Source organism: Pteropus vampyrus, unplaced genomic scaffold, assembly GCF_000151845.1.
Source record: "Pteropus vampyrus isolate Shadow unplaced genomic scaffold, Pvam_2.0 Scaffold133, whole genome shotgun sequence".
Taxonomy (NCBI): domain Eukaryota; kingdom Metazoa; phylum Chordata; class Mammalia; order Chiroptera; family Pteropodidae; genus Pteropus; species Pteropus vampyrus.
The window spans coordinates 3,123,182-3,138,829 of NW_011888914.1; the positions used below are offsets into that span (position 1 = coordinate 3,123,182).

At 40.8% G+C, this 15,648-nt stretch overlaps 1 protein-coding gene across 1 annotated transcript; it reads right to left on the reverse strand.

Moving 5' to 3' along the window:
• Positions 1-7,282: 7,282 nt before the first annotated feature.
• Positions 7,283-14,630, reverse strand: GJA10 (gap junction protein alpha 10). Its single transcript, XM_011367394.2, has 2 exons — positions 12,550-14,630; positions 7,283-7,943 (listed from the first exon to the last, which is right to left on the reverse strand). The coding sequence occupies exons 1-2, from the start codon at positions 13,987-13,989 to the stop codon at positions 7,905-7,907; spliced, it is 1,479 nt and encodes a 492-aa protein (XP_011365696.2). The 5' UTR covers positions 13,990-14,630; the 3' UTR covers positions 7,283-7,904.
• Between the last annotated feature and the right edge of the window lie 1,018 nt (positions 14,631-15,648).

The window sequence follows — 15,648 nt, forward strand, 5'->3', positions numbered from 1 at the left end:
ACTTTGTTTCTTTATTTGTGCCATTGTTTGGACAATATTAAAGCTGCATGTAAAAGGGGGAATTAGTACATGATGTAGGCGAAAAGTGAAATCATAGTAACATATGTTTTAGTATTATTAACTTTTTTCTGTACAAATATTAGCGCTAAATGTTTAAATATGTATGAATGCCAGAAATTTGTTGGTTCATGCGGTAGGGTTAAAAAGAAAAAAAAAGGCTTTTCTTTTAAACTAGTTCCACTTTTAAAACCTGCCTCTGGGTTTTCAGTTTTTTCTCATGTGTGTGTATGTGTGTGTGCTTGTCTTGAGACAGATTTTTTGATAAAGCTCTGTGTTGGAGCTACCGTTCTTATTACGGTTGGAACTTCTTGGCCTAGAAGACCAGTTCTGTGCTTCACCGTGAGGTTTGCCTTTGTGGAAAACTGGTGATAGCTCGAATTTAAGCTCAATGTGACTCACGTGATCCATCACAGGTATGTGTTATGGTGGAGTCAGCCAACAGTATTTTGTTTTTTAACTCTCTTGTTGCCTTTTTTAAGTGACCTCCTCTTCTTTAAAAAAAAAAAAAAAAAAGAATGTTATCATAACCAGGCCCACAACAACTTGGCATGATTTACCCTGGTAACAACTCATGTGCAACTGGCAGTCTTGGCCACATTCCGTCCATCCCCATTTCTGGGCGGGGAGGGGGTCTCTTTCTCTCCACCCTAACTCAGCCCACATCCTCCTCCTGCCAACCCCCACCTCACTTTTATTCCCTTCCTCCTTTATTAACCCGACCCCTGCCATGGGAACCGGTTAAAAACACTGCTTGAAAAACTGTCTTTTGATGTCTTAGAGATTTTTAACAAGTTGTTGAAACTTCGTTCACTATCCACCGTGAACAGCAACTGGCTTTGTACAGTGTGACATGTCTGTGTCTGTTACCACTCTAAACCATGTGTTTGTGAAAATTATTTCTGGGTTGATTCAAAGGGAGGACTAGCAAGGGACCAGAATCCAAATTGCCACGAGTGGAATTTTAAAAACCAGCCTGTCTGGTTTTTAAAGGGATCCCTGGGATCCCTCAGTGAAGCCCTGTCTTTTATGAAAAGGAAAAGCAAGTTAATAGCAACGAATAGTTTGCACAGCATGGTGAAATTTAGTTGTGCTATTTGGGGGTCTTCCTTACAAAAATAAAAGACCTTCCAGCCATAGACTGTTTAGGAGGATCCTAGCAATGGCCAAGTTGGGTTTCTAAATATCTGGGGCAGACACGGCTTGTCGGGGCAGGGACAGCGTTGGTGGCCCTACTTAACATCCGCCTGAACCTAGTCCTCCCCTTGGACCTACTTTTGTTCTACTTGTGTCTCCAGACGACCTCACTTCATTCAGGTTGTTCAGGCTTTGGGCAGGTGAGTGCTTTGGTGTATGTGTTTGTTTCTCTGCGTTATCTGGGGGTGCCTTGAATAATCAAACTTCATTACTTACTGATTCTGGAACAAAACAGTTGGGGAAAAAAAAAAAGAGCTGGCAAAGTTACTAGGCTGTCCTGCTACTTCCCTTCCTGGTTCCCTAACAATGACTCAGGCGTCAGAGGTGATGCTGCAGTAGAAAATGTTATTTTGTTTATTGTACAAGTAATTTATTAAGTGTCTTTCTAAAGGTATGCTGCTTTTAAGATGACTATGATTTTGGATTTAATCCTTGTATTGCTTTCCTAAGGAAGTAAAAAAAAAAAGAAAACAGGCTAGTGATTAGTATGCCAACTGCCACTTCTTCAGAAGAAGGGCAGGGAGCAGCTAGAGGACTTGCATGAGAGAACTGCTAAAAGTCACATGGGCACAATAAACTTGGACTTTTACTCATGAAGAAAAGCCTGCAAAGCTCTTTCAAAGCCCTTTTTTTGGCCACCTAGTCGATACATTATACCCTTAATAAATGACTTTAAGCTGCTGCATTATTGCTTACAGTTTTGGAAGAGTCACATCTAGAAGGGAACAAGAATCAAGTTTTGTCCTCAAATCACTGTTAATAGAGTAGGGAACATTTTTTTTTTTTTTTAAAGAATAAAGTTGTTCACTGGATCATGTTAGTGTTTCTTCCCAGAATTGAGGATTTTGTCGTAGGTTCAGTTTTTTGGCAAGTCGGTCCACAGTGCAATGCCCTGTGTGGAGTCGGTGTATGTGCAGGAAGTCTGTGTGCATGGAGGCATTCTGTGTTCACGCTGTATGTTTTTAATGCTGCCCGAGCCATCTCACGACCCAAGCATCAAAGACTGATGCTGCAGAACAGAATATATTTGTACACAAATAGTGTGTGCAAATATTATTTGTACATGGAAAAGACCCTATTGTGGCAGACTTGGGATAACTTATTCAACTGACAGTGCAGAAACATTTCTTGCAAAGAAAAGTAAGTGTATAGTATTTTCCTACACTCCACCCTGGGAGATAGTATTTATATCAAATGAATATCAGTGTATTTTAATTGTAATATGAAAATGATGCTGCCATTTGTGAAGAATATCCACTTGGTTGCAGAGGCCCACTTTGTAGCTTTATTTAATGTTGTGGTGTGGTGTACGCATTTCACTATTAAGCAGCAGCAAAACTCGGACTTTCATTTCCATTCCAGTTTATTGACCTCAGATAAAACAGTGGCCCTCCTTAGAAGCAGAAGTGCACCAAGACCATTCATTTCAGGCACTCACATTCAGTGCCAAATGCTCCCATGAGGGTGATCAGACATGTATCAGGAAGGAGTGAAGGGCCTTGGACAGAGAAAGCTTTTTGTACAGATTGATGCTAAGTCTTCTACCAAAACATGTCTGGAGGCAGAGAGGTGACCTCTGCTTGAGTCCTAATGATGCATTTAGCATGTGTGAATGCTGGGGTGCCCATTCACCCTCTGACATAAAGGACCTGCCACATCTAGTGAGTGATCAGGAAGATTCCAGATGCATTCGGGGGCTTCGGGTGCTGGTTAAGACACAGTAAGCCATTCGAGGCAAGCACCACCTTTGCTTGTGAGGCCAAAAAGGCCTCTGAGAATTTGTTCCAGAACCAGTCTGATGCAAGTGCACCTCTAATATATGCCTTACAAACTCCAGAGGCCATATTCAAAACAGGGTCTTCTCAGTGTATGCAAGGGGCTGCAGCCCCTCTTCTCTTTTTCCCCAGGTCGAACAATACGGACAGTTTTCACACATATCTACCTGTATAACCCTCTGTACCTCTCATAACTGGTCAACGACTGTAACAGGTTACATCAGGTGTTTTTCTACATACTTTTTACACAAATTCTATGCGATTAATGTAACTTAATTCAATGCATCATTTTATTGTACTAGTTCTTAGGCTTGTCTTTTTTTTCTAAGTGATTGTGGTTTCTCTTGTGGTTTTTATTGTAAAGATGAAATGGCTGTTGATGCTTATTCTCTGTAACTAAGAATTTTTACCTTTTTGGGGAAAAAAGGCATTGCTATGAACTAATGAATTGAAACTTCATTTACTCAATGTAAATACACTATTGTGCAAAAAAAATTTTTTCACTCAATTGAATTGCTAGTGTTAACTGAATTTTGTCTAGACACCATTTCTGTTGATGAAATAAAGACATATCATTATGCGTTATAAACTGAGTTGCTCAGCCTCTAATCCTGTGTTATAGGTTACAGAGCTGGAGGCCTTAGGAAGTCTTTTCTCCAGAGAAGTTTGGACCCTTATCTGCTACCTGACTAATCTGATTAGAAATCTGAAAAATGTGATAATGCTATTATGATTCCTCAACTCTGAATTTAAAAATCCCTAGTGCCTACCAGAATAGATGAAAGGCATGAAACCCGATTTCTTGGTTTAGATATGGTGCTGTAGCCTATGAAAAACATCACCATTGTGGGGAGCTGGGGGAAAGGTACTGTTTCTTACAATGGCACGGTCGTCTCAAAATAATAGGTTTAATTTCAAGCAAAAAGCCAAGTGAAAATAAACAAAGGGAAAACAGTTAAACAAACACCAAGATACCGTAAAGGGCAGGGCAAGGAATTTAGAATTGTAATTAGGGAATAAGTACAGTTAATCCAAAAAAAGTATATTTGATAATTTAGTCTTAGATTCTGACATAAAAGGAAAACTAGATATTGAATGGTGGGCAGGCCAGATGACATAACACTGGACTCAGGAGCCATCTGGCTGAGCTGACAGTGGGCTATAAATAATGAATTCTCATCGTGTTTGGTGAATACACTGCTGCCCAGGTCTAAGCTTCAAGAAGTACGTGGCCACACCCCATCCACCAGATGGGAAAACTGAAATTAAAAATTGCTGAATTACCCTCCCTTGGCAAGTCTCCAAGGGCACCCTACTGAGTCACGAGAGGGCTTCCAGAGAATGTATAATAGGATTTTCAAATGTGTGCTGTTCTAAAAACATCACAGTCATAACATTTTAGGTGTGAGAGGTAAAATACAGTCCTTTGCCTAAAGACATTCAGTCCATTCTGGGAAAGATGGGTGGGTCATAGTCCCAAAATTTTCTGTAGGAAAACCTGGTCATTTAGAACTGACGGTCATTTGCACTCTCTACCCTGACTTTTGTGCCTGTGGCAGGAATGGCAGTTGTGGCCGGATACAGAATAAAGCTCTTACTTATATCTCGTGGAAGGGAAGCATGCAAACACCATCCAGCCCCAAATCAGAAGCAACCATTTCCTTTCCAACTTCGTGTACCTTCGGAGTGATTCGTATCTACTTCTAGGGCTAGGGCACAAGGATTCTCACATTGGCTACCTGTACACCAGTCCCTGCCAACAGTCTGTTCTATGTATTTGGAAATAACTGAGGTATTGTCTTCTCCAACCCACTACCCTGTCCCCACAATGAGGGTGCATTCGCAAGATTATACTTGATGTTTAATACCAGTTTGTAATAGTACCTAGAGTGGGATGTATCCAATTCTCCCCATTGAGTACCTTTGCCCCTCTGTAAAAATGAACATGATACTTCCTGGTGTCTAAAAATCAAAGCCCAGAGAGATGGAGCAAACTGCATACCCTACATCCCATTATGCAAGTGTCTTTCCTTTCATTTGACTCAAGAGCATGATACCTTCTGTCCCCACCCCTGGCTCCTACAGATCCCAACATACATCTGCCACTAGCCTGCTTGGTCAATCAGAAAGAGGCATCACTGGTTCTCCATGGACAGCTATTACTCCTTCCCCTTGAAGACAAGTGCACCCCTGAGGCAGTGACCTTCATCCTAAAGCAATGGATGGAAACACTGAGACATGCCAACATTTACTGGAAGCATTACATTTTACAATGGGTCCATTTAACTTTTTTATTAACCTCTGTGCTGGGCAGTTGATGACCTGTAAAGTTTTTTGAGAGTAAGTAAAGATTAAATTATAAAAAAAAATTTTAACACTTCTATAAAGGCTCCTGGAAGAGTCTCTCACAATAAACCTATTGACAAGACATGCCAGAACACCAGTGAATAAAGTAATAGACTGGAGAATTGGAAGTGATGGGTAATGTACTGTCTTTGGCCTCTATACATAAACATACATTCATTCAACCAACACTGCTACATGCTGGGTAAGATTTAAAATGCACAGACCTTATCTTTAAAGTTTTCATAAGCCAGTCAGGCAGACGAGTGTACAAATAAATTATTGCCCAGGGGCTGCTAACTGTTATGGACGAGAGAGACAGCAGATCTTCCTGGAAGGAGCGTGGGCCTTGGAGCAGCTAGATCTGAGTTTGAATTCCAGCTGCACAGCAGGCATTTCAGCTGTGTGATCTTTGGCTATGAGGCAAGTTACTTAATCTCTTTGAGCCTTCTCTGATCTATAAAATGAGAATAAACAATAACTTTACACAGTTAGACAAGGTATAGATAATGTGTCTTAAGCACCTGGAATATGGTATGCCCCTTAAAAATGGCCCTTAAAAAAACCCGTTTGGGCTTGGCCCCAGTGTCATTTTCATTCACATGGTCTCCACTGGCTCTTCTACCAACTCTCTGTGGAACAGACCACACCTCTTCACATCTCCACACCTCATTTCTACCTCTGCAAATTGACTCAGGAGCCATTTAGGCTAGAAGCACAGACCAGTGCCATCTAATGCCAGGGTCCCTTCTGCAACATCCCAGGCAGTTACCCAGTGCATTAGGTTTCTCCAGAGAGACAGAATGAATAGGAGATGTATGTGTGTGTATATGTACACACACACACACATACATACATATACATTATACATATACATATACATATATAAGTAATTATAAGGAATGATTCACACAATTATGGAGACTGAGAAATCCCACAATCTACCTTTTATAAGCTGGAGACCCAGAAAAGCTGGTAGTAATGTTCAGAGAACTATAGAGACAATGATGGAAGTCTTAAGCCAAGGGCAAGAGGCTGTTCCAGCTCAGAGGAGCTCACCTCGGATGGCCAGAAGGTGCTTCCTAGAAATAAGTTGCATCTAGTATGCACCTCTTTTTTCAAAAAATGAAAATTATTTATCAAAAAAAAAATAGTACTTGTTACTATAATTACAGGGATGATAGGAAAAATGGAATGGAGTGGAGGGTTGGCTTAGAAAGAGATGCTGGAACTCCTTCCATAAGAAATGAGTCCCCAAAAGGCAGGCTTGCAGTGGGGCGGAAGGTGTCCAGCTGCCTGCTGCTCTGTGGGCAAGGACAGGAAGGAGAGAAGGCTGCAAGCAGCTGTTAAGGCGCATGAGGTAGGGAACAAGGTCAGAGTTGGGGAACAAGGTCAGAGGTAGGGAACAAGGTCAGAGATGGAAGCCAACACATGAAGGCTTTGTGTGCCAGGCTAAGGAGTTTGGATTTTATCTCACAGGACACAGATGATGCAGAGCTTTGTGACACTGGACCAAATTGAGTCTCCTAATAACTTGAAACCTTTATTACAAGGTGTGGGCCAGGGTTAGGAGACAGTCCGGCCATAGGATGGAGGATGGAGAAGCTAAGTGGTTCTTCCATGAGAATTAAGTCCACCTTTATGGCTCTCAAAACTCAGAAAGTAACAACCAGCTAACCAGCCTCACAGACTGGCTAATTAGTGTATATCGCATAGTCGTCTGTGTCTCTGTGCTCTAAAAGAAGCATAAAGTGCTTTTTGACACACCTTTCCTGATGGCTCAGGACCACTGGGAGGGCAGGGAGGCTGAGGAAGAGGTGCCTGCTTCAGTCACTCCCCTGGAAGTCCAGAATGAGATCTCGCCAGGCACCTGTTGGCCCACAGTCATGGCAACGCCACTAACCCTGCATGATCCCAACAGAAGGATAAAATAAAATCATGCAACCCGAGTGTTTGCCAGTATTGTAATCAATATTTTATGTCATGGCATTTATGAACAAAAATCCAGCTAGTTCATCCCCAAGACATGAACTGATGTAAGGAAAAGAACAAAAAGTTTCTCATCAACATCTTCTTTACAAACAGGAAGCTCCCGCCCTGCCCTGGACCCATGTTCAAGGGTTCAAACTGCTGCTGTCACCACTGCAGAACGAGGTGCTCTCTTGGCCACACGTCCCACTGGGCTGCTGGGTGGGGGAAGGGTAGCCAGATCCCAATCCAAAGCAGCTCTTACCCTTAGATTTTTTCCGGTGGCGCCCACTTTGTCCCCGCCTGATCCCTGCTTGAGCCTCAGACCTGCCTCAGCCAGTGAGGCCAGGTGGAGTGAGAGGCTGACCCTATCCCATCAGGGAAGGGCCTACCGTGTTGGGCGAGCCCAGCTGGGAGCACCCTGTACACACTCATTGCCTGGCGAGTGTCTCTGTGGAGGGGATGGCTCCCGCAGTTCTTCCTGCAGTTTGAGCTGACAAGGTACAACTTTTCTCCTGTAGATGCCACTGCTCCTGTGTTCTTTTTTCTGGCCCCAGACATGCATTAATTTTTCATAATAGATGAAAGTTCTAGAAGCATGCTCTGAAAGAGACGGGAAATAAAACAAAATGGCTTGTAAAAGTCAGTCCTGCCCACCCACCTGGGACTCTATGTATGTCACAAATACCAAAGGTTGAATCAAAACGTGATGTGGAAGACAATTTGCCCTACGTTGCTCCAGAGACGAGCGCCCCTTTAAGAGGTTCTGTTGCCTGACAAAGTTACTGTGAAATAGCTGAATCCCACCTGCCATCACCTTCAACTTCTCCAGCTGTTGTTTTGTCCAAAATCCAGGCCTCAAACTAAAAAGCCAACCTTTTCCTAAGGCAATCTTTGCTCCCACTACAATTAGACAGATTTTTGACATTGTATAATGGAGAAGGAAAAACTGATCCAAATGTGGAATGTTCCATTTTATAATAAACTACCTTTGATCCTAAAAATATGCTAAACTTAGCTGCCTTGTGCAGGGAGAGCAAGAAGCAGCAATGGGGTATAGGAGAAGGAGCTTGGTTTGAATCAGACAGGCTTGAATCAAACAGCTCGTTCACTCATCCAATAAATATTAATTTTTATCCCTGCTATGACCCAAAGACTGTGCTTCACTCACTGCATCCTGATTTTGTGACTTTGGACAAGTCATCTGTTTCTTTATCCACAAAACGGGTATAATCACAGGGTTTCAGTGAGGAAGTCCATGGCAGTGTCAGGACCATAGTCAGGCCCTAGATATAGGGTTTTTCTTTTTGCTTCTTCTTCAGAGTCTTTGATAATTGATGTTATTTAAAATTTCTGAGCCAAAGGGTTCAATAAATTATAAAAATCCATCCTCCAAATAAACACCCATCTAACAACCCTTGTTAACAATGTTGAGTCAAAAATGACCTTCCCAGATGAGACAAAGAAACTAGATAAGTAACAGAGATTTTAGACTTAATCTAATATTAAATTTTTTAAGATGCCATGAACACAGATAAGAGGAAAGACGATTGGGGGAAAATCTTTCACTATGTGTATAGACAAGGAGTTACTATATTACCATATAAGAGCTCCTAGAAATCAGAAGACAAATATTCCAGCAGAAAAACAGACAAGGATGATTCATGGTAGAAATACAGATGGCCAATAAACATATGAACAAACATGCTCGTAATCACGGTAATGTATATTAAAACAAAGGGCAGTAAATTTAGTTCATCAGATTGGTGGGGCTGGGGAGATATTGTCTGATATTGGCAAGAGTGTGGAGAAAGAGGTGCTAATGTGCTGAGAAGTGAAAGGACAAATTGGTATAGTCCTTCCTCAGCAAAAATTGGCATCTATCACAGTGTAAAATGTGCACGCCCATTACAACCAATAACTCCACTTCAAGGCACCTATCAAAGATAAACATATGGAACTTTCACTGAAACTGTTTGCAGTAGGAAAAAAAATTAGAATGGCTAAATGGCTGTCGAGTCTCCTATGGTTCATCCATACTACGGAAAAACATGAGTTAATATAAAACTGAGGCAGTTCCATAGGTGCTGATGTAGAAAGATCCCTTAGATATACTATTAAATGAGCAAAGCAAATTGCAGAGACATCTCTATAGTATGATCACATTTACATTTTAAAAAACAAATTACAGATATGTGTGAACATATATTCATCCTCAAAGACAGATTATGAATGCACTGAGGAAGGCAGGGAGAACACACCCCATGCTGTTCACAGCAGTTGTCTTTGGGGAGAGAGGTAGGAATCGAGTCCAGGTAAGAATGAGAAGAGATGAACCCTCACATGGTCAGGTTCACATTTTACTCAGTGTTCATTTATATTGCTTGAATTTCTCTCAGTGTGCATATATTATCTGAATTTGAAAAACAATGAAAAAAAAATGATCTTCCATATCATTGACAGTAGTACCCCTGCTCTAAGCCATGCTCCTCTCTCACCTGGACCACTGTGCAAGCTTCCCCCTTGTCTCACCTGGACCCTGATTGCACTCTTCTCCCTCGTCTTAGTCCACTTGGGCTCCTATAACAAAATTTTATAGACCAGGTGGATTATAAGGAACTGAGGCTTATTTCTCACAGTTCTGGAGGCTGGGAAGTCTAACTAAGCCCTAAAAATACTGCCACCTAGGACCTAATACAGTGTAAAAAGTAGTTTACAGTCTGTATATTGAAAATGGATGATCATAATCCTCTGTTCACTGCATTAATTTATAATGAAAGATCTCTCTGTTTGCAAGAAGCCATATGCGTCAACCATAGTGCCCTGGAGTTGACGCTATAACCTAATCCCAGAGTCTTCCCAACATTCAGGGAGTGAAGTGCCCTGTCAACTCTGTAAGAGGCTTGGAAAAAAGTAACCATAAGCTTTATGGCCAAAGGCATTATTTATAATTCCTAGAAACATAAAAAACAGGGAAGAAAGAAGATGAAAATAGAAAGGGTCTATCACCTTCATCTTCTCTCCAGGCTCCTGAGCGTGGCTGACCTCTCCCAAAAGATAATCTGAAGGATTAAGAAAATCTGCCTCAACTAAACATTGCTCTCTTTCTCAATTCTCTGTCAAAACAAAGGCTCCTCTCACATGGAAGGAGGTACAAGAAAGAGAGCATGTGAAAACTTCTTAACTGACTTCCTAAATGCAGCTAGGAAGCAGGAGCCCCTGGCAAGGTTACTGTAAAACAGTGGTTTTCAACCCCGACTGCACATTACAATCACCATGGGGGTTTTAAAAATAATGATCCTGCATCTCACCCCCAGAGATTCTGGTTTAAATGGAATTGGATGGGTCCTGAGCATGAAGATTTTTTTAAAGCTCCCAGATGACTCTAACTAGCCGGAGTTGAGAATCCTGCTGTGGTCTGGCATAGGGTCCTAAGCACCCACACATTGATCCTGAACATAGTCTCCTTGTAGACAGCTAGTCACTGACAAGAAATGAGTATCAGTCTGAGAGAAGCATGTTAGGAAAAAGCTAGGTAGAATGATTCCTACTCAAGGTATGGCTTTAGTGCAGTAACAAAATATCTCCAAACGCATAGGAGATATGAAATTGGGGAAGAAGGATTCGATCATTATTAACACGAAGAATGAAACAAAAGAAAAAGCTGTTAGGAGCAGTGGGTAAAGTAAGTGTCCTTCTTTTTTTTTTTTCCCCCAAGAACTGAGAAAAATCTACAATAAATTTCCTTTATGTCTTACAATGACCAGGGAATGTTATTCTACAGTGGCTTTTCAGAGAATAGAATTAAAATCAATAGAATATTGATTTTAGTCTTTGTGAAATATATCCCCAAATATTTGTATATGACTTTTAAATGCCAGAGCTATTAAAACAATAGAGCACACTCTCTTTCCCTAGTGAGACAAGGGCAACTCAAGGTTACAAATAATCCCTCCTCTGATCTATTTTCCATACTGTGACAGAAAGAGCTTTCTTAAGTACAATTCCAATCTAATCACCCCTCTGCTATACATTGTCTCTGAGTTTTCCATCACCTCTCTTCAAGACCTCCATGCTCCCTTCTCGAGACTTCCCTCTCTCCACAGCCTTCCTACTACTCTGTGTTTCAGCCATACATAGCTCGCCAGATAGCCCCGCTGTGTCACACCTCTCAGCCTTTGTCTGCAATGCTCCCTCTAGTGGGACGGCCTTCTTCCATTTACCCCACTCCTCCCAGGTCTGGAAAATACAGCACATCTTCGAAGACTCAGTTCAATAGTCACTTCAATTATGAAGCTTTTAGAAGATGTGGTACATATATCCAATGGAATATTACTCAGCCATAGAAAAGAATGAAATTTTATCATTTACAACAACATGGATGGACATAGAGGGTGTTATGCTAAGTTAAATACGTCAGACAGAGAAAGACAAATACCATATGATTTCACTTTTATGTAGAATCTAAAAAACCAAGCAAACAAATAGAAACAAACTCATAGACGCAGAGAACAAATGATGGTTGCCAGATGGGAGGGGGTTGGGAGGCTGGGTGAAAAAGGTGAAGGGATTAAGAAATACAAATTGGCAATTACTGAACAGTCACAAGGATGTGAAGTACAGCACAGGGAATATAGTTGATAATATTATAATAACTATGTATGGTGTCAGGTAGGTACTACACTTATTGGGGAGGATCATTTCATGAGTTTTATAAATGTCTGATCACTATACTGTGCACCTAAAACTACTATAATATTAAATGTCAACTGTAATTGAAAATTTAAAAAAAACTATGAAACTTTTCCTGACTCATCCATAAACAAGTAACCACTCCTTCCTTTGCCCACCCACCACCTCTAACATGGCACCTTATCCTTGATCATATTTACATGTTTACCTGTCTAACTGTCCCATCTAGATTCTGAGCCCTTTGATGGCAAAGATGGTATTTCAACCATTTATATACCCAGCACTTACAAGACAGATTGATATAAAGTAAGTTTTCAATAAGTTTATCTTATAAGTTAAATTTAACTGAATGTATTCAATGAATTAATTTAACTCTCCACAAGTTAACCTCCCTCTCCTTCTCTCCCTCTGTCAATGCAGATATATACACACCAAGAAGGAGGAAAGGGAAGGCTAAGAAATGGCCAGAGTGGAACGCCTCTTGTGATAGTTCCATGGTCAGTCTGTCTTTACTTACCATGGATGTTCTGTGCCCAGTAGCTGAAGGCAGAAGTGTGGGGCTGTTTTCCTGGTGCAGAATGTCCAAGCTAGAGCTACCTTGAGAATGGGAGCTTCCTGAGTCACTGCGCAGCTGTCCCTTTTCAGACAGCAATCTGGATAGAAAGCTGGCCTTGCGACTGCCCGAGCAAGATCTGTCTGTCCAGACCCCACTCTCTCTCTTGCTGCCATTGCTGTCTCTGCAGTGATTGTGAAAATCCGTGAGCGGCTCCTCTGAGGGTTGCAGGTCATAGGACTGCTCCCAGGTTCCTATTGCATAGGATGGACAGTGCCTGGGAGCTGTTGTTTCACCTAGCCAGGACTGGGACATTGTATTTTGTAGGCCAAAGGAGGAAAGGTCTGGGTGCTGTCCCGAGTGCTGAATTTTAGCACAGCCATGCTGGGGACATGGGCTATGAACATGGAGCTGTCCGCTGTGCTGATCCTCCCCAGTCCAGTCTTTTCTACTACAGCAAGGGTCTACCTCAAGTTGCCTGGGCTGCGGGATTTGCCACGAGGTTTTAGACTTTGGCACATTTACTAGAATAATTTGCTGTTGACTGTCGGCTTGAAGCACAGGGGTTCTTTCAAGCAAGGGGGAGCAAATCATACACTGCTGGACCACTGAATATTTTTTGAAATGGAATGGAAGGCCCCTTTCATCCTCAATGCCCTCCTTGCTGGGATTTTCATAGAGTGCCCTCATGATTTTCCTAATTCCCAGATGAAATATTTCTAGTACATTAAGGAACAAAGAAACAGCTGCAATGCTGTGCATAAAGAGCATGAAAATGGTCTTCTCTGTGGGCCTGGATACAAAGCAATCCACTGCATTGGGGCATGGAGGTTGAGTGCACTTGTAGAAGGGGTGCATTCGAAACCCATAGAGAATATATTGGCCTATTATAAACCCTACTTCCAGCACAGACCTTGTCAAGATATGTAAGACGTAAGTACGCAGCAGACATCCTTTCAAAGGGACTTTATGGATTCTCTTCTGCTCCTCTAACCCCCTCAGTTCCCTATCTATCCTTTGTTGCTCCTCCAATTCAAGCCCTGGCTTCTCTCTGTGATCTTTAAGGTGCGACTTTTTCTTCTGCCTCTCCTTTTCAAAGGCTCTGAGTCTATAAAGGGCATGGCCCATATACACCAGAGAGGGAGAAGACACAAAGATGATCTGTAAAACCCAAAACCTGATTAAAGAGATAGGGAAAGCATCATCATAACAGATATTGTTGCAACCTGGCTGTTGGGTGTTGCAGGCAAATGCTGATTGTTCATCATCCCAGACATCTTCGGCAGCTGCACCAAGTACCAGCATTCGGAAAATGAAGAGGATTGTCAGCCAGATTTTCCCCACTATGGTTGAGTGGGAGTGAACTTCCTCTAAGATGCCGCCCAATAAGTTCCAATCCCCCATGGTAGGAGACTAATGTCTGAAATATAAAGAGAACATTGAGGTTAATAGCATGCATGGATGTAATATATAAAGACACAGGTTCATTGATATGGTGGGTTCTTTTTCATGTCAGTAAAACTATGAAAGATTTTCCAGCCCTAATATTTATGTTCCATGCTTGATAAAATAAAATGGTTCCAAGGAATATCAGTTTTTGAAAAAACACTAAAGACCCTCCACAATCTGATCCATTGGCCCTCATATTTGTACAATGCTGTCCATTCCACAATTTTGCTTATTTTTCTACCCATCTGAGATACCCCATTTACCATACATCCTACATGATCATAAATAAGTCTCAATTCCTCCAGGAAGTTTTCCCTAGCCATCCCAAGTCAGAATGTTTTTTCCTATTCCAGAATTCCCATTGATTGTTTATACCGGTCATTTTGCACTGCACCTAAAATGAGTTTTGTGATGGTTGTGTCTTATGTCCCCCCCCTTCCTGGAAATGTACACCCTTTGCAGAGACACTTTCCATAGCATTTCTGTCTTTGCATACAGAAGGTATCAACAAATAATAGAGGATTGAATTGTCTTTTCATTTTGAAACTTGGTTCTTTGACCCTATTACTGGAATAATCATCAGCAGAAAAGCAAAGATCCTCATTATATATGTTTATGTATATATAGTTATATTTTATATATACCATATATAATACTTACATATATACATTATCCATTACCCCCACTGAAAGACAGAAAGTACAAGTAAAGAAAACAGAAATCAACCAAATAAACCTTCAGAAACTGGCACAGGGTAGCAGTAAAGATTAAGCAGATACCGAATCAGTACCAGCAATAAGACATATGATTATATCCACAAAGCCACATCTGTAACATCGTGTTTTCATGGAAGGTCTGCTAACTTAGAATTAAAGTGAATATGAATTGCTTCTCTAGCAAGCTTGTAATCTAGAAAAGAATTGAGGCATAGCTGACATGAATAGGTTAGTTGGTTTACTCTGAAAAAATTAATGGTTTTCAAGGTTCAGTGAGGTTAAAATACTTGGTAGGCTAAAAGCTTCTAAGATATGGAAGACTTCCTGATACGAAAGATATGGAGGAAAAATAGGAAAGTATTATTAAATTAAAACAGATAATAAAACAATTCTCTTTCCATAATTCATTCATTCAATAATATTTACTAAAATCTTACTATCGCCTAGACATTGTGCTTGATGCCAGGGAATTCAACAATGAACAGGATATACCTGGTCCAGTGCTCACAGTAGCCACTAAGTACTCCTGCTAACATATAAAATAGACAAATAATGAAAAAGAACAAATGAATATCAACTCAAAAATACAAGACAAAAAACGTAGAATTATTATATTTTCTTGTTTATCTCCAAACAAAAATAAATTCCAGAAGGAATAAAGTATTAAATGGAAAAAAATAAACCATAAAAGTATTAAAATAAAATGCATATGTTTTATATTCTTGAAGTAGAAGGCTTTTTAAGCACATCAATGCCAGAAATTATAATTGGAAAAAATACATAGATTTTACCCAACAAAACTAAATGGCAAAAGTGGAGATGTCCGGAAAGCATTTGCATTTAGAGAACAACCACCGAAAAGGTACAATCTAGAGATAAACATTTAATCATTTGTGAA

Coding starts and splice junctions, on each gene's coding strand:
- GJA10 (XM_011367394.2), bottom strand. CDS start 13,989: ATGGGGGATTGGAACTTATTGGGCGGCATCTTAGAGGAAGTTCACTCC. Junction 7,944..12,549: donor CTGGGCACAGAACATCCATG/GTAAGTAAAGAC, acceptor CGTCTCTTTCAG/AGCATGCTTCTAGAACTTTC.